This window comes from Erithacus rubecula (genome assembly GCF_903797595.1).
Source record: "Erithacus rubecula genome assembly, chromosome: 3".
Classification (NCBI taxonomy): Eukaryota; Metazoa; Chordata; class Aves; order Passeriformes; family Muscicapidae; genus Erithacus; species Erithacus rubecula.
In genome coordinates this window covers 46344683-46369928 of record NC_136689.1, presented here as the reverse complement: position 1 = coordinate 46369928, position 25246 = coordinate 46344683, and the positions used below count along the sequence as shown (strand labels likewise).

Below are 25246 nucleotides of genomic sequence, written 5' to 3'. Positions count from 1 at the left end.
TTTCAAAATGTCTTCAGAAGCATAATTTTCTTGTACACTATTAAGGGGGTTTGCATGCCCAGATCAAGAGGAAGCTGTTGGGAACTGCATATTGTGAGCCCTAAATTTATCTTCCAGGCAAGATAGAAGGAAGTCACATCCAGGTCTGACAGAACAGCCAAATCACTTTTTAGGAAAAGGGGAAAATGGAACTCAAGTCCTGGCCTTCAGAGATGGGGAGTCCACTTACTTGTTACAGGGCAGGTTGTCTGTCAGCCTTGGAAATGGTTCATCTCCTTCCTGATCACACTCATTACTCCAGATTAACATGTTCAGGTGGGCTCTGTCTGTGATTCTGAGAATGTAGCTTGAGGACTGCATAATGAGAAGAAAATGAAATATTCTTTCAGTAGAGATGCGCACTGTAGCTTTTTGGGAATCTTGTATTTTCAGTACAACCTGTGAATATTGCTTAATTTTGTGTAAAATTGAGAGTGGGTAAGGCTCTGTGCTTGCTGTTGTCTCCATGCTGCCAAACCTGTAAAGCTGTGCTCAGTCTCTGCAGCTGAGTAGAAATGCTTTACTGAAGAGCAGAAAGAAGACTGCATTCTCTTTTAAAGTGATTGATACCTAAATCACTCTTACTGCTTGAACAGCTGAGATCTAATTATTTTAAATTACTACTGGATTACAGATGAAAAGTGCCACAAAATTATGTGTTTAGCTTTGTTTCCATGTTGCTGTTTTGACACAAAGGATTTTCCAGCCAGGTGTTAGCCCTCCAGGAAGTTCAAAATGGTCAACTTCAGTTGACAGCTTTATTTGGAAACAGTTGTAACATGTCAAACTGAAATATACAGTTGCCTGAACAGATTGCCACCCCTCACCCTCAAGTGCAATGGGAAAATTTTATTTCAGAGCACTGAAGTCTGAAAGTAAGAAGGATAAACAATGGTTTCTCTCACAGAGTACTTGGTGAAGGGGTATTACTCTGTATTTCTGAAGATACAAACTCTGGCAATCATTAGAGCACTGAAAATGTACTTAGGATTTAATCCAAATACTTTAATCTTTTAATGTCTGTTACAATTATAAAGCAGCTCATTGAATTAGTGACACATACTGTAATGAACTTAGTAATTTCATGCTTTTATATCATTCTCCTCTAGGGAATTGAATCTCAACTGTATGTCATGGACTTTGCACAGATGAAAAAGTTTAAAATGAGCAGGTTATATTCCTATTTTTCTCTTTGGCTTTACACATTGCTTTCTGTGGTCCTGATGCTTGGGCGAGTGAGTGGTGAATGCATTCAAGGCAGTAATCTGTCTGAAAATGTGTCTTTGTTTTTATTTTGTGGGTTACTTTTTAGACGCTCCATCTCTCTGAACTGGTATGCTGGTCAAGTGCCAATGCTGGCACTAGGGAGAGGGAGGCAAAGCTATGACATTGGAGAAGCAGACATCAGATCTGCTGTGGAACTGGACTTTGCCATTCAGAGAGCTTTTTGGAGGAAAACAAATTTATTTTATTGGAAAATCTAAGGATAGTAGCTTAGTGTGATGTATATGTCTTACAATATTTTTAACATGAAATAATTATGAGGATCAATTTTTTTTTAAGCTAGATAATAAGCCAGAGGTATGCTTGCTATTATTCAGCAAAATATTATTCTTTTCAGCAAAATATGTTCTTTTGCCTGTTGCTACTAGCGTCTCCCTGTTCTGCAGTTAGCAATTGTAAGATCTTAGCAGGTAAAATTATGGGCAATAACTCCTGTGTGGAACCAAGTTGGTATTAAATATTTGAGGCACTATTATTTGTTTTTAGGCTAATAGAGTAGAGCATCACACAGCAAGTGCTAGTTCATTTTGGATGGGTGTTTTGATTGAGTTGCAGCATCATTGGTACAATTGATGTCCTGGCTCCTAGGAAGAAAACTGACATGAGTCATCTTGCTGAATAATGTGGCTGGCACAGTTCAGTCTTCAGTGCTTGTTGTTTGTTTGGATGCATGTGTTGTGACGAGGTTAAGACTCAGTCTGCTTATTAGCCAATTTGGAAACAGTGTTTTGCTCATTCTTGGTGTAATTCTGCATGTTCCCAGCGAGGCTAGAGCAGGAACTTCAACTGGAGCATGGCAATGGGGAAACACAGCAGTGCTGTCATCAACTTTTGACAGAGTATTAGCTCTAGTCATCTCAGGAGTCTTAGAGAACCTTTGAAATTATAGTTCCTTATGAAATAGAAGATACTTGGAGAAGCAGATCATATGTACTACTAAGAAGGTGACTTTTTAATTGATAGTGACTTTTTTCTAAACAATGAAGTGAGCACATTTACTGCTGGATTGCTATTGGTGTGCAGGTTGTGGTGATGCATTTTGGTTTTGTCTAGTTTTTGAATGAAATATTTATTTATTTCTTTATTTGATTATTTATTTAAAAATATTTATTTATTTATTGGAATTGTCTTTTGAATATTTGAGTTCGGTACTTTCCTGGTCTCTAGTTTGAAGACCTCTGATACTAGTGTTTTCAGTGAACAAACATTTTATCTGACTGGATATTATACATGAGTTAATTAAATTGCCACAAAGTTTCAAATAGAAACTTGAATAATCCAAACTAAGTTTTTTTATCCTTTTACAAGTTGCAGACATGCAATTAGAAGTTTCTTTGTAAGAGGAGAATGATCTTCCAAGAAGCAGGGGAGTTCATGTTAAAGAACTACCTGAATTTTTCTGATAAGCTTCAATATGTACTTTAAAAGCAAGACCAGACAGCCTTCTTGCTTGTATTCTGAGTATATCCAGTCCATTGTGTTTTCTTCCACCTTATCTTTTGAAGCACCCTTTAAAGCCTTTTTTGCTCTCTAGTTTTGAAGAGTGCTCTATTTTAAACTGGTCTGGCTTGTCAAACATAGTGAAACCTCAACCATATAAAATACTTCCCAGGAAGAGGAACAAGATGACTGCGGATAGAGAAAATACTTGGAATGAAATTGTGAAGAAAGGTTACAAGTATCCTGGGAATGAGATAGGTGATAACCACACAAATATTAGCTGTGTTTCCTGGGCAGCTTTACCAGCGGCAAAAAAATGTTCTGTTCTGTGTATTTGGCACCCATAATCCTAAAATCACAGGAAGAGTGGTGTATTTAAACCTGAGGGGTCCAAAGCTTATTTTAACATAATATTAAATATTTAATTCCTGGTCTAATGATGCTTTATAGATCAGCAGACTTAGGGTTCAGCATCAAAGAAATGTTCCTGTTTGGAACCTGATGGACTGCTCTGAACCATGGAAGTCAGTTGAGGTGAGTCAGGTGTTCCTGCAGTGTTGGTGGCTGCTGCAGAGCAGTAGCACCCCCACCCAGGTTGCCTGCTTTTTGAGACCACTGCCTTTTTCCCATCTCTTACTAGAGTATAGCTCACAGCTTCTGTACAGCTTTATCTTCCATTTGTGTCAAAATATCCACAGATTTTATTGACATAGGTCTGCTGGGCATTTTACTCCTTCCTATCTGGTTTAGAAGTGAATAGCGCTGAATACCTAAGAAGGAAAAGCAGCATGAAAGCCTTTTTATGTACACAAAGTGTACATCCAGCCCTCTGGCTTCTCAGCCCTATTTTCATTTCTTGCAGAGATGGTAGATGTTTACAGCTCTTTACAGTCAGCTGTTCAGTTTATGCAGTTTAACTCCAAAAATAACTCTCTTGGGGGATATTAATCCAGTGTTGGATTATCTTTCTAAAATTGTTAATCAGTCTTGGTCTCCGAGGGACCTTCCAGCTGAACTTGCCACTTAGCTTCTGTTTGCTGGGGTGGCAGAAGTGAAGCAGAGGAAGCTGATGAGGTTAGACAAGAAGTGGTTCTTTACATAAGGTGCAGAGCAGAGGGAGCTGTGCCTCTCCTCCTGTTGTGGGCCTGACCAGGGCTCAGCTCGCTGCCAGCACCCACCACTTCCTTCTTGGCATTGTTGCACTCACTGCCCTGCTTTCCCATCACCTTCAAGAAATGCCATGCAAAAACCTGCTTGTGTCAGGGGCTGGCAGGATCTGTGCCAGCTCTAGGTGCGGTATATGCTGCCTTTTGTCCAGGCAGGAGAAACACATACTTTAATTAATTTTTCAAGTGTACTTGGCATTCCTTCAGTCACTTTCTAATAATGAATTTTCTTACTTGAGCTGTTCATGAAATGAGCTGGACTGCTCTTTGAATATTACCTCTCTTCTATAAAAGAAGAAATAAGCTGTTCTAGGCTGCTGTTTACATTTATGAGTAGAGCTGCAAGTCACACAGCTCCTATTAGCCTTGAATTTTTCTCCTGCCTGTGGAGAATAAAGATAATAAATAATAAATAAATATTAATAATAAAATAGAATTTATTTCTTGAGAAAAAAAATTTATTTCTTGAGAGATATGCTCTGATAACTTTAAGTTACTTGAAGTACTTTGAGATCTTTGTAGAAAGTGCTAATGAAATTGCAAAACAAAGTTTAAAAAAAAAAGAGTTCCACTAATTTCATACACAAATAAAATACTGTTTTCCACATGCAGTGTATAGATAGAAGGGTAAAATTCCATATATTTTACTGAAGTTTGTGATGAATGAATCCTTCAGAGCCCAGCAGGTAAATCAAGAGCTTGCATAATTGTGCTGATGCACTTTTACATTAAATTTAACATACTTTGATTTGACTTAGTAGACCACAGGAACTCCTTCATAGTTTGGTTTGGAAATGCATAAATGTATTATATGTCGTAATAAAAATAAATTGTAAAATGGACTCATTAATGGGATAATCTGTCATAGTTCTGCAAAATCATATTGATGGAAGAAAGTATGTTCACGTGGTAGACATGCTTTGGTTGTAGTTTTTTCCCCCGCAAATTATAAAATAGTGTACAATTGAGCACATAAGTTGCTTAAACATTCTCCAGGCTACATCTCCTTGCATACATTAGGGAAAACATTGGGAATTTGCCTTCCTTTTAATCTGAACCCCTTCTCCCCTTCATGCATTCATGCCTGCACATGATGTATCCTTTTCACCTTCAGATTCTGCCTTGAAAACAAATGTTGTAAAAAAGATTTGGAAAGTTGCTCTTACACGTCAGTGCTTTTCAGATCCCACTGGGAGAGAAAAAGGAATTGTCCTTGAGAAAACTCCATAACTAGACCCTTCAGTGACATCCCTATCCTTGTCACTGTTTGACTGCTGCTGGCATAACAAAAAGCAGCTGAAAACTGTTCTAGTTCTTCATTCCAATAATGAAAATTGCTTACTAAACTGGAACAATTTCAAACCAGGATTTGTGCCTTCGTTGTTTTTCTGGGGGGTGTCTAACACACTGCGTACCATGGGAATCAATAGTAGGTAATTTTGAATTGTCAGCACCATAGGTTGCAGAATTTTCTTTACAGTCCTACTTTTGGGATGACAACTAAACATCAATTTTGGCCTTAAAAAAAACCCCCAAACCAATACTTTTTTCTGACATTGCCATGTAGGTAGAATGAAACGAAATTGTTTTTTGTGTTGCACTGGATTCATAAGAATATAAATTATGAAAGGAGAAGTCAGCACATTTGACTAGGATGTCCGCTGAGAAACAGAAACAAAGTGATGATTTTATATGCTTTTCAACATTCAGACCACATTGTTATTTTTGAGTCGATCTTCTGGTGGGAAAGGTGGGATTACATCCATTTTTATTAGTTAAAGCTCTGTCACTTTGCTTTGTGTTTTATGACTGTATAAGCATATATATAGTAATAATTATAATTATATAGGAGATTTGTGCTAGCCTACATTAAAACTAGTCACAATGAAATTGTCTGCTGAATGCTGTGGCAGACTTCTCTTGCACCTTGCTTTGGAATGTGCTTGTTTTCCATAGCTGAATTTGATTAACTTACCATCAGCTTTCCTTGACTCTTCTTTCTTAAACCTTTTTTCCTGTGTGAGTCAAGATAGCCCACAACTTGCTACAGCACAATGAGGGTTAATGCCCTCATATGCACGGGAAAGTGGAAGTTTTCTGCGAATTTATTGCTGTGTAATGTTGTTTTACTTTTGTACTTAGAGCCAGTGGTCATGAATCTGTGTTTTTTCTCCAGCATTTATTGTAAGTTTTGGAGGGAAGATATTGGACCACATGTCAAGTTACTTCTCAGTCAAAAAAACTGTGTTTGCTTGTGCAATAGGTAGATTCTATGGTTTTTATAGGCCTCCCTTCTATCTCTTTAGATATGTAGTCTACAGATGATTTTTTTATTTCATTAAAAGTGTAGAAGAAACATGATGGGGGAAAATAAAACTGGTGAAAACAAAGGCTTACTCAACCAAAGCTATCATTAGTCAAGTTTGTCTGGCAGGAGCTGCTGCTGCTACTCTTTGTGTTGAGGCCAGGAAGCTCAGGTTCTGGCTGAGGCTTGCAGCATCTCTCCTGCCAGGGATGGGGTGACAAGTCAGGGAATGCAGGGGGTAGCCTGTTGGTCAGGAACCGGGTGAGTCAGCCCCACTTAAACAGTTTAATACCAAAACATCAGCAAGCTGAGAGTACCAAGAACTGTGCTGCTGAGGAGGTGGGAAACACCATCACTGTGAGTGTGGGAGCAGAAGGTGGCAAGGCCTCGGTTTCAATTGACTGTAGAGGGGGATTAACAGCTCATTGCTGCCAAGAAACATCGCATCTCCTCCCCTCTCCCATGTTGCATCACTTCTGAGTAGCTGTTTGAATCAAACATGATAAAAAACAGATGATCAAAAATACTTCCCCCTCCCCCTCCCCGGTTGATTGAGTCAGTGCACTGCACAGTAAGGGGACCACTGGTTGGAGATACAAATGGTGGGCATTTGATGCTTTGGGAAGAAATTGTGGGAACTTTGCATCTGCTAAAGCTCTACAGGGTAGAAGACAGCCAAAAGTAAATGTCTGGTTTTCTCAATGACCATCAAGCTAGTGCATGATTTAATTGTGTTTATTCCTGGTTCCTGTAACATCTACCAAATATAGACAATATCATAGTGTTTCTTAATCACACTGTTTAGGCTTGAAAGCACTTCCTGCAATCTAGTCTTATTTATAGGCTGTCCATTGTCTTGTTTGCTGCCTTGCGCCTTGTTTGTGGTGATGCGTGATCCTGTCAGTGTCAGAACTGCCACTGTTGGAAATAAACTGCTGGAGTGTTAATATTCATATATTTCTTTTATGTTATGTGTTGATAGCCCTGTGTAGAATGTAGGAGGGCTTGCAGAGTCAGAGGACTGAGTCTTTTCAGGGCAGATCAGAGTCACACAAGAAAAAAGGAAAGATGGAGACATCCAGAGGGCTGGATGAACTCCCACTTATAAAAGTAGTCTGAGACAAAGATGAAACGTTTCCCAATAAAGGGATGATTTCACCATTTTGTTCAGACCGACCTGAACTGTAGCTTCTCCTGCAGTTGAAGAAAAGTCATTAGACCAGGTTAGTTGAAGCAGCAACTGAAAGTGGTCAACGCCTTTTTTAGCCTGTACTTCTTCGTGTTTTTGTCTGGTATACTGTCAGCTGTCTGTCAGCCAGCTCCTATTTTGCCTTAGCTCTTTGAAAGGATGTATGTGCAAACATGTCTCCGTGCTTTCACCACTTCCTTCTCTTTTTCTGCTAAGAAGAAGTGGCACTGCACCACTGGGGATTTCTACAGCTTCTCTAGTTTTGTGATATGTGATGGCACTTTGCTGGGTCTCAGTAGAGCATGCAGGAAATGCCATGGTTGTTGTGGAGGGCTTGGCAAAGCAAGCAGGAACCTCCCCATCTACAAAAAGGTGCATGGGCTGATACGTCTGAGAACTGTGAAGCTTTGCTACTAGAGAGGGTGTCCTGTCATCACCAAGCTCAGAGAGGGGTGCAAAAGCTTTTTTTTTCAAGTCCAGAGAGGCACTACACACTCTTGATAAACATTCGCTGCTGTTGGAAGGTTATAAAATTTGATGAGTCAGAAGAGACATAACTTCAGCTCTGCAATTTGGTTCTTCATCTTTCCTCTTTCCCTGAAATTCATAGCTCCCACTACTTGACATGAGATCCTGTTGGTACATATATTCTTGCGGAATTATGACATGTTATGTGGTTAATTAATGACATCACTGTGGATGTATACTACAACCTTGTGTGTTCATGTGTCTGAGATGTACCATAAAGAAGTATTTATATGTGGGTATCTCTGGATCTGTGAGGTGAGAATGTGTGTGCATGTATATATGTATATGTAAAAACTGCTGAGTGTTCTGCCTTCTTCCTGACATACAGATTGCTATAATGCAATGATCTATTTGTGAACACCCAGAAGATCATTTCTATAGTTAAAAGAAACAGGGTTTTCTGGCCATAACTTCCTGGACAATCTCTTCTGAAGTGCCAGCATTAACCAATTTGGTCACGTTCCCTGGGACTCCAGGAGTGACACTGTAAGGGGAGTTTTCTCTAGTTTGTCACTTTTTCCCCACCAGCATATTTAATATTTAAAAATAGTTTTTCTTTTAAACCTATTGAATGTATATTATTCATTGTACATTTCAGTGCTTCGGCCGTCTTTCTAACAGACTGTTGAGCTGTGCAGTGTGTCGTGGTTTTGTGTCCTGTGTTTGCTCCTGTAATATATGCCAGTTTCCCGCTCCTGCACTTACAAACATGCATACATTTTCATCCACCTGCCCAGCCAGGGGAAATGTAGAAGACTGAAGTGGCAATGCTGGAGTTCTGCCTGAACTGCTGTAATACTAGTTTTTATTTTTTTTCTTTTTCTCTCCCCATTCAGGTGTGAATAAGAGAGACTCTCTGCAGTATTTAGGGTCCAGTTGTACTGGCTCTGAAGAAGTGTTGCAATGCCCCCTCCTGCTGATATAGTGAAGGTGGCGATTGAATGGCCAGGTGCCTTCCCTAAGTTAATGGAAATAGATCAAGTAAGTGCCTGTGTACTTGTGCTCAGCTGGCCCTTTTCATGAATAAGTTCTCTGCATGTTTTTCTCTGTATTTATGTTTACGTCAATGCATTTGCATTTTTCTATGAATGTATGTGGGGTAGAAGGTGTTTTTATAAGGTGTGTAACCCTCTTCCTCTCTTACTGCTAAGGTTTTTTATGTCTTTAGCTGGTTTCTTCGTCTGCTTTTTTTTTTTCCGAACAGCTGCTTGAATAAGGCATTTACTGCTTGTGTGACCCACTTAATACTTTTGTGCCTTGGTTTGTTCAACTGTAAAATTGTGGTAGTGTTGTTACCTCTGGGTGGAAAGTCTTTAAATTTCTAGTCAGTGCTTTGCATTTGGAGTAAAATCATACCGAATGGCTGCAGCAAGAGCAGATTTTGGAACTTAAGTAGTGGTGCATTGTGAGCAGGAGGATCATTGTTCTGTTTAGGAATCTTAGGGATTGTTCTGTTTATCTGGTTAGTTCTAAAGCAATGGCCCCATGGATGGATTGGAGGCAGTGTACAGAAGTTAACAAATTTAAAATTATGAATTAAAATCTCTTTTTAGAAAATTGTGGTGGGGGAAAGCAAACAAAAACAAGTTATACAAGGGCCATGTTTTATATTCTGGACTTCTCTGAGATTGTTTTTATTGTCTCTCTATTAATAGTAAAAGCAACCTCTTTAATATTTAACAGCTTATGCTTAATATTTTTAAATCCTGCGCATGCTGCCTGGTTAGAATTATTATTAATTCTGTAAATAGTATTCAGAGTGATGAAAAGCATTTTATAATGTGCTTTAGACCTGGTGTGTCTGGGGACTCAGTACATTATAAAGGTCTATTGAAGAGGAGAGCATTTGAATTCACCTTGAAAATTTATTACTGAAATGGGTAAGTAATTTCTTCATGCAGTGCAATGAGTTTCACTTGTAGTCAGCCCTTTTGTGGCATATCCCTGAGAAATTCCTGTGTGAAGTTTGAAGAAACATGGTACTAGAGGCTGGCTGGAATCACAGTGGTATGATTTTTAAGCATTTTGAAAGCCCTCTTAGAGGAAAAGGAAGTTCTCAGGTGAAACCAAACTTTGTAGATTGATTTTTTTTTTTTTACCTGCCAAGCTTTTCCACTTTCATTTGCTGAATTTTTTCAGTGTTAGCATAGTAATCTTTTGCCTTCTGGAGTTAAGAATGTTTTACTTTTTTTCTTGTTATATAACAAAAGGAAGACACTGCACACTGTTCAGCAAAAGATGCATGTTAGTTATAATAAACCAAGCACAGTGGAACAAACCTGAAAAAATATTTCAAAGTCTCCTTTCAAACAGCAGTTAAATAATATGAAAGTGATATGGTTTAATTCACAAAAAGCGCAAAAGTAACTCTCAAAAAACACTCATACCTCATCTGTAATATTAGCATACTTTTCTTGTTTTTAGTTTTATGATGTAAGATTTGAAGGAGACAAGAAAGATCAATGCTGAATTATATTGGGTAAAATTCCTCGAATACAGCCTGCCAAGTTATCCACAAGCTTCCTCAAGCCACTTTATGGGTAGGAGGAGGAGGAAGAAGAGGGAAAGTAAGGCCAAAGGGGAGAAAACTGAACTGCTCCTGATGAAAAGAGAAATGGCAATGAGGGAATGAAGTTTGAGAGTCTCATCCCTCTCCTTTCTGACATGGAAAGATAGGAAAGAAACATCCTTTCCTTCTACCCATGCACACAAACACTCATATTTACCTTTTCAAGGTTGGGAGTGATGTGAGAATGAATCTTGAAAATAGGGTGATACAGCTCTGCCTTTGATTCACTTAGTGCTAACTTTTCCTCAATTCGTTTCCTTTAAAGTAGCTATTGAGTAGAAGAGTAGTAGTAGAGAGCTGTAGAGCTGTAGTAGAAAAGATGATTCATCCCTCAGATGGCTAGGTGTTGGAGATGATAAAGAGGAGGAGGGAGAAGAAAAACAGAAAAGAGAAACGACTTAGCCACTGACTAGATACTGCAGGAGTGCCTGTGTCCCAGGTGGGATCTCCTCATTCAGTCACCATTTGACATATTCAGAAAATCCTAAAAACTTTGCCATACTGGTTTCTTCTCTCTCTTACCATCTGTTGGGGGTTGAGTGTTTTTCTATTACTGTGTCAATTGAAAGAATTTTTCCCATTATCATGCCAATGGAGCTGGCCAGGTTACACCCAGGGTCGCTGATGACTCTAGACAAAAGGCATCAATTGCAGTGGCTCCCGGAGGGACCTCTGAGGCTTCCGGGAGGGGACTCGTGTTTTCCGGCAAGCTCGGAGGAGGACACCCGGATCTTCAGCCCACGCGGCTGGAGCACAGGAGAGCCAGACCCTCTGTGATCACCTGCCCTGCATCTGCCCCGTTCCAGCCTCCTGCCTCTGCGGACACAGCTGATCACCCGGACACAAACGGTGAGCGAGGAGCCGCCTGCTCCAGCCCGTTCTCACCCGAGACCGGCGTGGTCACTGCCGCCCCCTCCCGCCTGCACTCCCGCCGGTCCTCGGCAAATCCGGACAGGGACTAACCACAGACAGAGTGTGCTTGCATCTAAAGGGACTGGCACCGAATTATCTATTCTGTTTCTGTTAGCAATTTTAACAACTGCTGTTGTTTTCTGCTTGTACAGTTAGATATATTAGTAAAAGAGCTGTTATTCCCACCCCTTTATCTCTGCCTCAGAGTCCTTGATTCAAACAATTATAATACTTGGAGGGGAGTGGAACCAAAGTCTCTATTCCAAAGGGAAACTTCTGCCCTTACTGGCAGACACCTGTCCTTTCAAACCAGGACGGATTTTGGCGCCCAACTTGGGACAGAGGTCACTGAGTTGAGAGTTAAGACAGGAATAACAGCTCTCTTAAGTGGCAATATGTTGTCTGGTTTAATCTGGTTTGTGTTCCATGTGGTCACAGCCATCTCCCTCCCATTTGCAAGCCCTTATTTGAATATGGGCCCCCTCACCAAAGGTACTGTAGCTATTATCCGATTCGTTTGGTGGATTGATTATGTCAGGAATTCATGGGTTTTTAATTTTTTCTGGGAAGTGGTTGCATGGATCCGGAGCTATCGTACTCTAACTGCGTATTTCTGGGGTTATTTCAGTAATGGTACTTACTGTGAGATAACGAGTGCAAGGGAAATTTTCTCTCAACCCATCATCCAGTTTTGTGAGGCTACCCCACCGATTCTCAAGAATTTCAGATCTGCTTTAATTGCTAGTGTTATTAATCAGTGGCTGGTGTTGCTGATAGGCCTGTTCTACTTAGCATTCAGAAACAAGGGAATATTGGCTTGGACAACAACTCTGATACCTGCCCCAGGGACTAGGGATATTGCCCTAGAACCTGCCTCTGCCCCAGGGACTAGGGATGTTGCCCCAGAGCCTGCCTCTGCCACAGGGACTAGGGATGCTGTCCCAGAACCTGCCTCTGCCCCAGCGACTAGGGATGTTGCCCCAGAACCTGCCTCTGCCCCAGGAACTAGGAATGCTGCCCCAGAGCCTAACCCTGCCCCACAGCCCACCGCAGAAATGAGCCACCCAGAGTGGGTGGGGGCTCTAGTGAAGGATATAGGCCAAATGCTGAAAGAGCATAGCCAGATGTTGAAGGAGCATAGCCAGATGTTTAAGGAGCACAGCCAGATGATGAAGCAGCATTTTTCTCCAGGTGGTGAGAAACCCTCCCCCTGCCCTAAAGAGGGAGAGTCAGATGGTGCTGCAGTGGAACCCGTAGATGTTGTATCTGTCCAGGTTCCAGCTGGATCACAGGAGCAGCCACAGCCATCAGCAGTTGCTCCTGTGGAAACTAGGAAATCTAAGATTAAAACGAGGCACCTAGATAATGGGGATCAGCAAGGAGGGTCCTCACAACCAGCAAGGGAGCCAGAGGTTGAGATTGTCACCGAGTCCCTCTCATACGATAGTCTCTGTAACCTGTGTAAAGACATTGCATGGCAGGGCCGTGAGCCCTTTACAACTTGGTTACTCCGGGTCTGGGACCTTACGGGAACAGGTGTTCAACTGGATGGAACTGAGGCCAGGAATTTGGGATCCTTGGCCCAGGATTCAGGTGTGGACCAGATATTCGTAAGGGAGCAAGGCCTCTTTTCCCTCTGGGACCGGCTTTTAATGAGTGTGAGAGAGAAGTTTGTCCACAGAGAGAGAATGCAGGAGCACCACTGTAGGATACGCTGGAAGACCCTTGAGGAAGGGATCCAGCAGCTGAGAGAAACAGCAGTATTAGAGGTACTCTTTGGGAGGGATGGACAGCATGACAATGACCCTGACAAGGTCAAGTGCACAGGGCAGATGTTATGGAATTTGGCAACCTTGGGTCCATCTCAATATACCACCTACATAGCAATGATTAATGCTGATAACGACCCAGAGACAGTGTGTTCTGTTGCCAACAAACTCAGAAATTTTGAGAGCATGATGAATGGCCCAATGCAGGCTAATGTCTCTGCCGTGGCCAGGGACCTCCAACAGGTCGAAGATAGGATGAGGGATATGAGGGAGGAGATGATGGAGAGAATTGAGGAGGTGAGGAAGATCAGCGTAGCACCATTACGAGTCACAGGCCCCCAAGTCAGAGCTTCACGTTCCCCAGCTAGGGAGAGAGGGTACACCTCACGAGCTGACCTGTGGTTTTTCCTGCGAGACCATGGGGAAGACATGGGAAAATGGGATGGGAAACCCACTTCTGTCCTGGCAGCACGGGTGCATCAGCTCAGGGAGGGAAATGCTAACCGAGGGAGCTGCACTAAAATGAAGGTAGCCTCAACCTCCCACAAGCAAGGTGCAGGGTATTACAGCAAGGAGGATGATCTGTCAGATCCCCTGGAAGGAACCTCCACTATGTATGCCCAGGAAAGAAATAATAACCAGGGCTAGAGGGGCCCTGCCTCTAGCCAGGGAGAGGCATGGGATGACAGGATTTATTGGATAGTGTGGGTGCGATGGCCTGGCACATCAAAGCCACAGAAACATAAAGTGCTAGTTGATACTGGTTCACAATGCACCCTGATACCATCAGAACATGTGGGGAAGGTACCTGTTTCCATTGTTGGGGTGACAGGGAGATCATAGGAATTCACTTTGCTGGAAGCTGAGATTAGCCTGACAGGGAAGGGGTAGCAAAAGCATCCAATTGTAACTGGCCCAGGGGCACCGCGCATTCTAGGCATAGACTTCCTCAGGAACGGCTACTACAAAGACCCAAAGGGGTTCAGGTGGGCTTTTGGAATAGCTACTGTAGCGACAGAGAGCATTAAGCAGTTGAACACCTTGCCTGGACTGTCAGAAAACCCCTCTGCAGTAGGACTCCTGAAAGTGACAGAGCAACAGGTGCCAGCTGCCACCATGACAGTGGACCGCCGGCAGTACCGGACAAATCGAGATGCTGTGATCCCCATCCACAAGATGATCCATGATCTAGAGAGCCAAGGGGTGGTCAGCAGGAGCCACTCACCCTTCAACAGTCCTATTTGGCTTGTGCAGAAACCTGATGGAGAATGGAGACTGACTGTGGACTATCGGGCATTGAATGAAGTGACTCCACCGCTGAGCACTGCCGTGCTGGACATGCTGGAACTCCAGTATGAGCTGGAGTCCAAGGCAGCAAGGTGGTATGCCACCATTGACATTGCCAATGCATTCTTCTCCATTCCTTTGGCAGCAGAGTGCAGGTTTCAGTTTGCTTTCACCTGGAGAGGCATGCAGTGCACCTGGAACCGACTGTCCCAGGGGTGGAAGCACAGCCCCACCATCTGCCACGGACTGATCCAGGCTGCTCTGGAGAAGGGTGAGGCTCCAGAACATTTGCAGTACATCGATGACATCATTGTGTGGGGGAATACAGCAATGGAGGTATTTGAGAAAGGAGAGAAGATCATCCAGATTTTGCTGGGAGCCGGTTTCGCCATTAAAAAGAGCAAAGTCAAAGGACCTGCCCGAGAGATCCAGTTCCTGGGAGTGAAGTGGCAGGATGGATGGTGCCAGATCCCCACTGAGGTCATCCATAAGATCACTGCAATGTCTCCACCAACAAGCAAGAAGGAAACACAAGCTTTTCTAGGTGCTATCGGCTTTTGGAGAATGCATATTCCTGAGTACAGTGAGATTGTGAGCCCTCTCTACCAGGTCACTCGCAAGAAGAACGATTTCCACTGCGGCCCCGAACAACAGCGAGTCTTTGCCCAGATCGCTCATGCAGTGGCCCTTGACCCAGTCAGGACAGGACCAGAGGTAAAGAATGTGCTCTACTCTGCAGCTGGGAACCATGGTCTGTCCTGGAGCCTTTGGCAGAAGGTGCCTGGTGAGACCCGAGGCCAACCCCTGGGATTCTGGAGCAGTAGTTACAAAGGGTCTCAAGCCAATTACACTCCCACAGAGAAGGAAATCTTGGCTGCCTATGAGGGAGTTCAAGCTGCCTCAGAGGTGATTGGCACAGAAGCACAACTTCTCCTGGCACCCCGACTGCCAGTGCTGGGGTGGATGTTCAAAGGAAAAGTTCCCTCTACTCATCATGCCACTGATGCCACATGGAGCAAGTGGATTGCCCTCATCACGCAGCGCGCCCGTATTGGTAACCCGAATCGCCCTGGGATTTTGGAGATAATTACAAACTGGCCAGAAGGTGAAGATTTTGGTCTCGCTGATGAAGAGGAGCAGAAGCAAGTGACCCGGGCTGAAGAAGCTCCACCGTACATCCAGCTGCCAGCAGATGAAACACGCTACGCCCTTTTCACCGACGGTTGCTGCCGCATTGTGGGGATGAACCGGAAGTGGAAAGCTCCCATATGGAGCCCCACACGACAGGTTGCACAAGCTACCGAAGGAGAAGGTGGATCGAGTCAACTTGCTGAACTCAAAGCTGTTCAGCTGGCCTTGGACATTGCTGAGAGAGAGAAATGGCCAAAGCTCTACCTTTACACTGATTCGTGGATGGTAGCCAATGCTCTGTGGGGTTGGCTGGAAAGGTGGAAAAAGGCTGACTAGCAACGTAGAGGAAAACCAATCTGGGCTGCTGATGAGTGGAAAGACATTGCCACTCGGGTAGAGAAGCTCCCCGTGAAAGTCTGTCATGTGGATGCCCATGTTCCCAAGAGTCGGGCTAATGAAGAACACAGGCACAATGAGCAGGTAGATCAGGCTGCACAGATAGAGGTCTCAAAGATAGACTTAGATTGGGAACACAAGGGAGAAGTGTTCCTGGCTCGATGGGCACACGATGCCTCAGGCCATCAGGGCAGAGACGCCACCTATAAGTGGGTACGAGACCGAGGGGTGGATCTAACCATGGACAGCATCTCTCAGGTTATTCATGACTGTAACACGTGCGCTGCCATCAAAGAGTCCAAGCGAGTGAAGCCCCTCTGGTATGGAGGGCGATGGTCCAAATATAAGTACGGAGAGGCCTGGCAGATTGACTATATCATACTGCCTCAGACCCGCCAGGGCAAGAGCTATGTGCTGACCATGGTGGAAGCCACCACTGGATGGTTGGACACCTACCCTGTGTCCCATGCCACTGCTCGGAACACCATCCTGGGCCTGGAAAAGCAAGTCCTCTGGAGGCATGGTACTCCTGAGAGAATTGAGTCAGACAACGGGACTCATTTCAAAAATAGCCTTATAAACACCTGGGCTACAGAACATGGCATTGAGTGGGTGTACCATATTCCCTACCATGCACCAGCGGCTGGGAATGTCGAACGGTGCAATGGTCTGCTTAAAACCAACCACCTTAAAGGCACTTGGTGGGGGGACTTTCAAGAACTGGGAGATCAATCTACCAAAGACCACATGGTTAGTGAATACCCGAGGTTCCACTAACCGAGCAGGCCCTGCCCAATCAGAGCCCTTGGGAGCACCAGATGGAGATAAGGTTCCAGTGGTACACCTGAGAGGCATGTTAGGGAAAACTGTCTGGGTGAATTCTGCTTCCAGCAAAGACAGTCCTGTTCGTGGGGTGGTTTTCGCTCAAGGACCAAGTTGCTCTAGGTGGGTTATGCAAAAGGATGGAGAGACCTGATGCATACCTCAAGGGGACCTTGTTCTAGGGTGAACTATCTATTATACTGTGCCTGTTACTACGTGTATGTAGATAATTTAAAGGTTTCAATGTGATGTAGCATGTTGGCATGCAAAAAATTCGGGGTGGATAATGTTGGGGGTTGAGTGTTTTTCTATTACTGTGTCAATTGAAAGAATTTTTCCCATTATCATGCCAATGGAGCTGGCCAGGTTACACCCAGGGTCGCTGATGACTCTAGACAAAAGGCATCAATTGCAGTGGCTCCCGGAGGGACCTCTGAGGCTTCCGGGAGAGGACCTGTGTTTTCCGGCAAGCTCGGAGGAGGACACCCGGATCTTCAGCCCACGCGGCTGGAGCACAGGAGAGCCAGACCCTCTGTGATCACCTGCCCTGCATCTGCCCCGTTCCAGCCTCCTGCCTCTGCGGACACAGCTGATCACCCGGACACAAACGGTGAGCGAGGAGCCGCCTGCTCCAGCCCGTTCTCACCCGAGACCGGCGTGGTCACTGCCGCCCCCTCCCGCCTGCACTCCCGCCGGTCCTCGGCAAATCCGGACAGGGACTAACCACAGACAGAGTGTGCTTGCATCTAAAGGGACTGGCACCGAATTATCTATTCTGTTTCTGTTAGCAATTTTAACAACTGCTGTTGTTTTTTGCTTGTACAGTTAGATATATTAGTAAAAGAGCTGTTATTCCCACCCCTTTATCTCTGCCTCAGAGTCCTTGATTCAAACAATTATAATACTTGGAGGGGAGTGGAACCAAAGTCTCTATTCCAAAGGGAAACTTCTGCCCTTACTGGCAGACACCTGTCCTTTCAAACCAGGACAGATTTTGGCGCCCAACTTGGGACAGAGGTCACTGAGTTGAGAGTTAAGACAGGAATAACAGCTCTCTTAAGTGGCAATATGTTGTCTGGTTTAATCTGGTTTGTGTTCCATGTGGTCACAGCCATCTCCCTCCCATTTGCAAGCCCTTATTTGAATATGGGCCCCCTCACCAAAGGTACTGTAGCTATTATCCGATTCGTTTGGTGGATTGATTATGTCAGGAATTCATGGGTTTTCAAACCAGGACACCATCAAGAAAAAACAGTATGTAAATGAATAGCACTATAATATGACTTAAAAAACCCAACAAAACCCCATCACTGTAGCGTTACACAAGTTTTTTATCTTTCGGGGTACTGATGCTGTTCCAAAAAACTGAAGAACAAATACCATAAAAGTAATCAGAGTAAAATCTGGGAGGTTTCTTTAAGGTTGCTTATTGCATATACTTGGATGCACTTATTTATATTCAGTTGCACACTATGCTAATTTACTTGCTGTGTATATGGATGTTTTGCTTAGCAATGGAGAGAATAACATACTTTCAAAGTGAAGAAATGTCACTGTGAACCAGAACCATTGATGGTGGCGTACTGGCAGATGTTGGCCTTAAGAGAGCTAATGAGTATTTTTTCCACCAAAGTTATTAAACTTTATATTCCCCTTCAGATGCATAACTTCTGACAACTTGGACTTCAGGAGGCACAGAGCCTTTTCAGGTTGAGGCTTCCCACTGCATTTCTATAGGTTTATTAGCCTGGGTTCTCCAATGGTGGTTTTAGATTTAATCATGTAAAATTAGTCTCACTTAGTGAGATTCTGTGCCTGAAAAATTAATAAATAATTAAGCGCCTTTTGGAATTAGCCTCTGTGCCTACCTCCAATGAATGAAAAGAAAATTTCCTGCATCATTTTCCTCAATTATAAATTAGAAAAATAGCATCCAGACTCTTCCCTATTCCATAAATCTGTACTAGCAATATTAAAATTCTGAAATGAATTTTTAATTTGAAGATTTGATTGTGGCTTTAAGAGCTGTATATAGTGTTGATCTTTCATGTCTTAGTTTTCCTGTCATGTAAGGGGAGAAATGGAAATGGATTGATGTCTCAATTTGCATTGGGATCTTTTTGTGGAATTTTTAGCAATGCAGTTTGGGGAAAAATGAATGGTAGATGCTGACTGCCTGTTACCTTTTTTTCAGTCTCCTGACTGATTATTCTAGAAGATGTTAAGAATAGGACTGCACAGGGTCTGTACAAGTCAACCAGGATGCTGGCTAGTCTATCCTGTCTTCTCTTTGTTTTTTCCAGAAATAGCTATTTCGTAAGAGGGTGTTATTTCTTATGTTCATGTTCAGTGAAAGCCTGCATACTTTAATTCGTGTGCATTATATATAATTCTTAGCTGTTGGGTTTTACAACAAAAAATATTTTAGATAATCCTGTGCTGATTTCAGATTACCTGATACTTTGTAGATTTACAGGTACACTGTTCCTGCTGCAGGATAAGCAGCTTCCATGAGAGGTATAAGATAGAATTTGGGTACAACATCTATTTTGGTTTATCCCATTCAAATCCACTTATGTGTCTTAACAAAAGTTGTACTAAAATCAGATTTCTCTAAGCTTGGGGATGAACTTCCTCAGCCTTGGATGTAAACAAGGCTTTCCTATAGAAAGGAACAGTTTATAATTAAACTTGGCTGTACAATCTCTTCCTCCAGGTTTGCTTTTACCTATGAGATCATTAAATATGGATTAAATTAGCAGATGTGAATCTATACATTAGCAAAAAGAAATGGGGAGGGGAGGTGGGGGAGGAGGAAAGCTGTGGTTTTTTTTTCAAAGCACAAATCTCATACAGTGAGCAAAATTTACAGGAGCTTGTCATATTACAATTTCATGTTAATAGAAATGCAGGCATGGGTAGAGCAATAGGCTGGTTTACATTAATGTTCTCACTAAAGTTTAGATTTACTCAGCGAGTTTATCTTTTAAGTCTCTTTCAAGTTATCTCTTCTCTTCTGCCTTTCTTATTTTAATTGTGGCTGTTTTTTTGTCTTCATCATAGAAGTCATTGTACTTCACTGCATGTTAAAAGGTCACGAGTAAGGTTTTTTGGTTTTTTCAAAAGGAGCTTTCAAACCTAAATCTGGTTTCAGACCTAAATCTGAACCCTTGTGGAGTAATTGATTTAGATCCGTGTTTCTCAAACTGTGGGGGAAAATTAAGTGCAAAAGGTATTGTGAAATGCTTAATCAGAGAAAAGAAAGTGACACATCACTTCTGCCATGTGTGTAGGCTAAGAATAGACATAGTTTCTGCAAGTACTGTCACTAGTAATAGCAGTATACTGAGACAATCCTGGCATCATGAGTCTAAATGTATGTAATATTAGTGAGCAGCACCATTGTTCAAGCATTGATCAAGAAAGGGATACTGATGTCTCACTGTCTCACCATACTGTAAAGTGTTGCCCTCTGTGCTTCATTCTGGGTCCAAATTCTGACTTCCTCAAAATTGAGTGGTTTAGTTCTTAAGGGAACGAAGGAAGAGAGAGGCTCCTTCCCACAAACCTGCAAATTTCTATGAACTCTTACCCAGAAAGAGTAATGGTACTGCAGTAGGTGGAACTTGTGAAGATTTTTGGTATGAATATTGCTGAGATTTCCAATTTTATTGCACATCCTGAGTTTATAGTAAAGGAAAATGTCAGTGCTTTTAGCAGAGACAAGATCTCAATTTCTTGAAGATAGAAGGCTATGAAGCAGCTCATGGGGAGAGGAAGAAAAAATAAATCTAACACTGACATAAAAATGTTCCCTGCCTGGATTTGCTAGCAACATCTCCTTTCTGTCAGATGGGAGAAGGAGCCAGTGCTCAAGTCTGACCACTGCAGCTGTATCTTAGCTATTCTGAAGGAGAATGTCAGTTGTTGCTGATGGAAGACTTGCCCAAAGATGAATGAACCAAAAGGTGGCTGCCTTTTCAAAAATAATTGAAAACCACTTTGTTGTCTTAAGCCAGTTTGTTGAAGGTAGGGTTTGCTTAAAATCCATGTTTAAGTGCCAAACAGATGCTTTTGGAATTCAATTGCTCCTTGTTGTACCTGTCATATTTCAGCTTCACAAAATTGAATATGAAACCATTCATAAAGCAGGTGCTAGCTGGCACATAAACATAGTGAAAATATTATTAATAGAGCTGAAAAAGAAACCCTATCCATTATTTTTCTGTGATTTTTTTCCCCATTTTCTTTGTTGGACTAATGAAAGGCCTTAATTTTGTACTTTTATGTATTTTGTAAAAGCTGTCGTCAGCAAGAATAACCTTGGAAACAATAATTCAGATGTTGTAGTACACTGGATATAATTCAATGCACTGACACAGTTGTATACACATAAAATGCTTTGTTAAATGCTTTGTTAATAATGAACCAATTGTTAAATACAATGGAGTTCAAAAAATATTATTCCTTTTCTTACAGGACTGCAGCATTAGAATAGTCATCCTTAGTGCCTCAGTTCTTTGATGGGGTTGGTAGCCAGCTAGCTGGATAAAATGTGTAATATTATTGTCATGTTACATTTTGTTAGTCTGGCTTGTTTGAAGCCACATTCACTCTGGTTGGCTGGAGTCTTTCAAAGCTGCAAACTTGTATCCTGTGGTGGCTGGGACCTCATCACTGAAAAATACATATAAACTCTGTCTTAACTGATTCTGTTTAATACAGAGGCAGCAGCAAGGCCTAGCAGATGGAAGAGATTATAGATGTGCAGAAGGTTTGGGCATTGTAAAAGTAAGGGAGGGGAAGAATAAATAGAAATGTTTTGTGAATTGCAGTCTAATGGATGCTATTTATGCTTTCTGCTTGGTGCTATCTTTTAGGTTAAGAGCCATAAGTTCAGTGCAGTAGACAGAGTTTTGTTGGTTGATTGATTGTTTTTTTGTTAAATAGAAGTGCAAGTAGAGCCAGCATACACTTAAGGTATGCAGAACTAATATTCCACTCTTCCTTATCTCCAGGATAAAGGATGTTTAGAAAATATTTCAAGAAAGAGATAAACCACTTTTTTTTAATTCTCTTGATTTTTGTGGGTTTGTGGGGTTTTTTCTTTGCTTGGTTTGGGTTTGATTTGACTTTTTCATGTCTGATTTTACTAACTCCATAATTCTGCTGGAACCTCCCTGTTGAAGCCTGAATTTTGTTGCCTGCATCTGATGGCATTTTCAAGATGAAGGCTAAACGTGACTTTAAGGTTGTTGCATTCATAACAATTTTGAACTATCAGCAGGAGTCCCATCTCTTAAGTTAAGCTAATTCTGTTCTTATTTAAGGGAAATGTGTAACAATGAGATTCTTGAAATTATGGACTGTTGAATTAATTCACATTCTGGCCAGCTGGAGTATCAAGGCACACTTTATGACTCAATTATATTCTAGTTATAGATATATCGATTGTAATACAAAAGAGAACAATACCAAAAATCCCAGAGTATAATTTTTTTGCCTTCATGGAGAAACTTCTGGCCTTGTAGGTGGGGGATTTGGGGTTTCTTCATTCAGTCTTCAAAGTCATGCTCTCCTAATAGATTGTGTGAAGAGCCATATCTTAAACCCTTGCTTTGTATTTAAAAGTGTGTTTTGGCTGTATTTTAAATATATGTGGCAAGAATGTGGCATGCAAACATGCTGATATACTCATCTGTGGGTCCCTAGGTGATTTTTAACTTTTCGGTACTCTTGATTGGTAATTTTTAGTGTTTCTACTTATACTTGAGAAAACAGGGAGTGTTATGGCTTGTTAGGACACTAGATATGGGATAAGAAGTATCTGCAAAATTCTGTTTGTGGCTTTCTTTTTTTCACTACGGTTTTTTGTTAACAACATAGGTTTTTTGTTAACACTGTATTTTGCTGCTTTCTTGTTGTGCAGTCACTGTAACATCCTAAACATATGGTCCGTGGGTCAATGCTTAGATCGGGTAAAATGCATACTTGGGAGTAAGGATCCCTGGGAGGTGGGCAGGGAGTAACTGAGGAAGTTGTAGCTGAGAGTGAAAGGGGAGAGGACACAAATACCCAGGTTTCTGTAAGTCTTGTGCACTCTGTGGAGTTTCTATTGCTCAATTTATACCAAGGTCTTGCTACTGACATGTTAAAATTACCACCTTAAGAGCTGTGAACTGAGCTGATAAAAGCTGTCTTCCATCAGTGGCTGCACTTGTTGAGGGTTTGGCCTTTTGGCTCTAAGGTGCGAATGTTTCCAGCCCTAGGCTGTGTTGCTGCACCAGCACAACTGTGTTGTGTCAGCCTGGTCTTGGCTGTGTTTTACGGTCCCCTTTACTGTAGCACTTTGGTATCCCTGTTCTTCAGGCATTCACTCTCTGTGCTGCTCCCCTGGGTTAGAGAAATCCTCTCTTTCACCTTTTACAGAAGCCTGATAGTAAGTTAGCAAGTCCAGTCTCACCAGTATTCCATTGTAGTCAATGGGGAGTGTTGATTCCCAGAGTGGTTCAGAGCAGGCTGAGAAGGCTGAAGTCCAAAGCACTCTATCATCTCTCCATTTCAGAAGATCTTGTCTCATACCACAGGAAACCAGTGTTGAAGTAATGAGTCATGGATCCAGACGTCCTAGCATCTGGTGTTTGCCACCAATCCACTGTGGACCCTGGTGCATGACAGTTACAGATAAAGCCTCCACTGATTGTGAAAAGAAGTGCTTTTCTGTTTTTTAAGAACAATTAAAGTGACTTTAGCACTGAAAGATTTATTAGGATAATGATAGCATTAATTATAAGATAGATTGTTGTATTTACTGACTTGAAGTTCTGTTTTTTGACAGATGAACAGGTCAGCAATAGAACTTTTTCCCTTAATACTGTTTTGCACTAACAGATGTCCTGCATCTGCTATTTTTTTTTTTTTTTATATGTGATAGGCTTAAAGACAGCAACGCTAAGGGTTTTCTTGTTACTTCTGCAGTTAAAAGGTGTCAGACAGGGAGAGGGATATCCCAATCTTTGTCCAACAAAAAAAACCCCAACAAACAACTTAGCAAACCAACCTAGCTAAAAGGAAAAGCAATGGATATCTGTTAGTCTTGTGGAAGGGAGAGATATTCAGATTTGGCCTAAAAGAAACCTTTCTAAAATTTCCTGGTATAGCTCAAAGTGTATCAGAAGTGCACAGTAACACAGGGTCACAGGCTTCCACCTGGATTTAGTCTTCTCTTTACAGTTCATACATGCGCATACACACACACACACTTGCTGTTTGATTTGGAAGTGCTTTAAACCCAAATTGGAGTACTGCTGGTGGCTTGAACAGGACCTAGAGCTTGATCAACATTGATATCTTGGATATTCTTTATTTGCTTTTGCTCATCCCATGATTTCTCTGGAAGAAAACAGTGGTGTGGACTAACCCAGCTTACAGTCTTATGCACCTGTGCCTAGTTCTTCCTTCTGACTGGTTCCCTGTGAGTTCTTCATAGGGCTAGGCATGAAAGGATGAAACTGGTGAGGAAATTGGAGGGGGAAATCTCTGTGTTCTGCAAGTTACTTTGGAAGTGCAAGCAAATATTGCACAATTAGCAAGGGCAGGTGCTCAAGGAAGACCAAGTTAAGGATCTGTGTGCATCCCAGCACAAAAAATGTGGAGATACGACTGAGATACATGCAGGTGACCTCAGAACTGGTGACCTGCATGGTGGATTTCATTAAGGCTACACTTGAATCTTGGACACCTATGCTAACCTGTCAATGCAGATAGAGCTTTACCTGGTGTATAAATTCGCATTGTCTGTAGTGCTGCCTATGCTCTGTATCATTGTCAAGATTCTCCATTTGTATGCAGACCAATAATTCACGAGGCTATAATGCCCCAATGTCACTTAACTTCAGCTATCAATTTAATACCTACCCTAGGAAAATACTTTTATTCTAACCAATGTGTTCGGTGTAGATACTGTGATAAATTAGCTGACGGTATTACCTCCTGTAGGGAGCACCAAGTTTACTTTGATCTCTGTTACTTTGTACATTAAAGCAACAGCCTGCTTTTTTTAGAGCTTTAAATAAGCATCTCAGCAGCATGTGTAAAAGCTCACTTCCTTTTTACAAGTCTAGGAAAAGACATATAAAAAAAAGAAAAAGCACTAGTACAAAATACTCATTTCTGTGAAGGGAAAACTTCAAAATATTTTTGGACTGATTGTAAAAAATTCTTTAAAGTACATTGACTAATAAGGTAAATTTCATGTTTTGGAACTGTAAATGCGGCAAAGGTAAGTAAATTTCCATAAATATAACTTTCTTAAGATTAAGGTAACAAATCAAACATTAAAATTTATGCTCTTTCACATTTGGCAGATTTTTAGAGGCAGAGGCAAAAGAAGAGTGACTTTGAATGGCC

General features: G+C 42.0%; 1 protein-coding gene across 9 annotated transcripts in view; it reads left to right on the top strand.

The window, feature by feature from the left end:
- Window positions 1–25246, top strand: part of ELMO1 (engulfment and cell motility 1) — a 335189-nt gene that overhangs the window by 47018 nt on the left and 262925 nt on the right. For 8 of the 9 annotated variants that reach the window (XM_079302630.1, XM_079302632.1, XM_079302629.1 and 5 more), the window contains one exon: window positions 8788–8932. In XM_079302630.1, coding sequence (XP_079158756.1) covers window positions 8855–8932 — 78 coding nt within the window. In that variant the 5' untranslated portion in view covers window positions 8788–8854. Of the gene's footprint in view, window positions 1–8787; window positions 8933–10877; window positions 10960–25246 lie in introns of those variants that run through there. The other variant, XM_079302635.1, reaches the window with a different exon arrangement.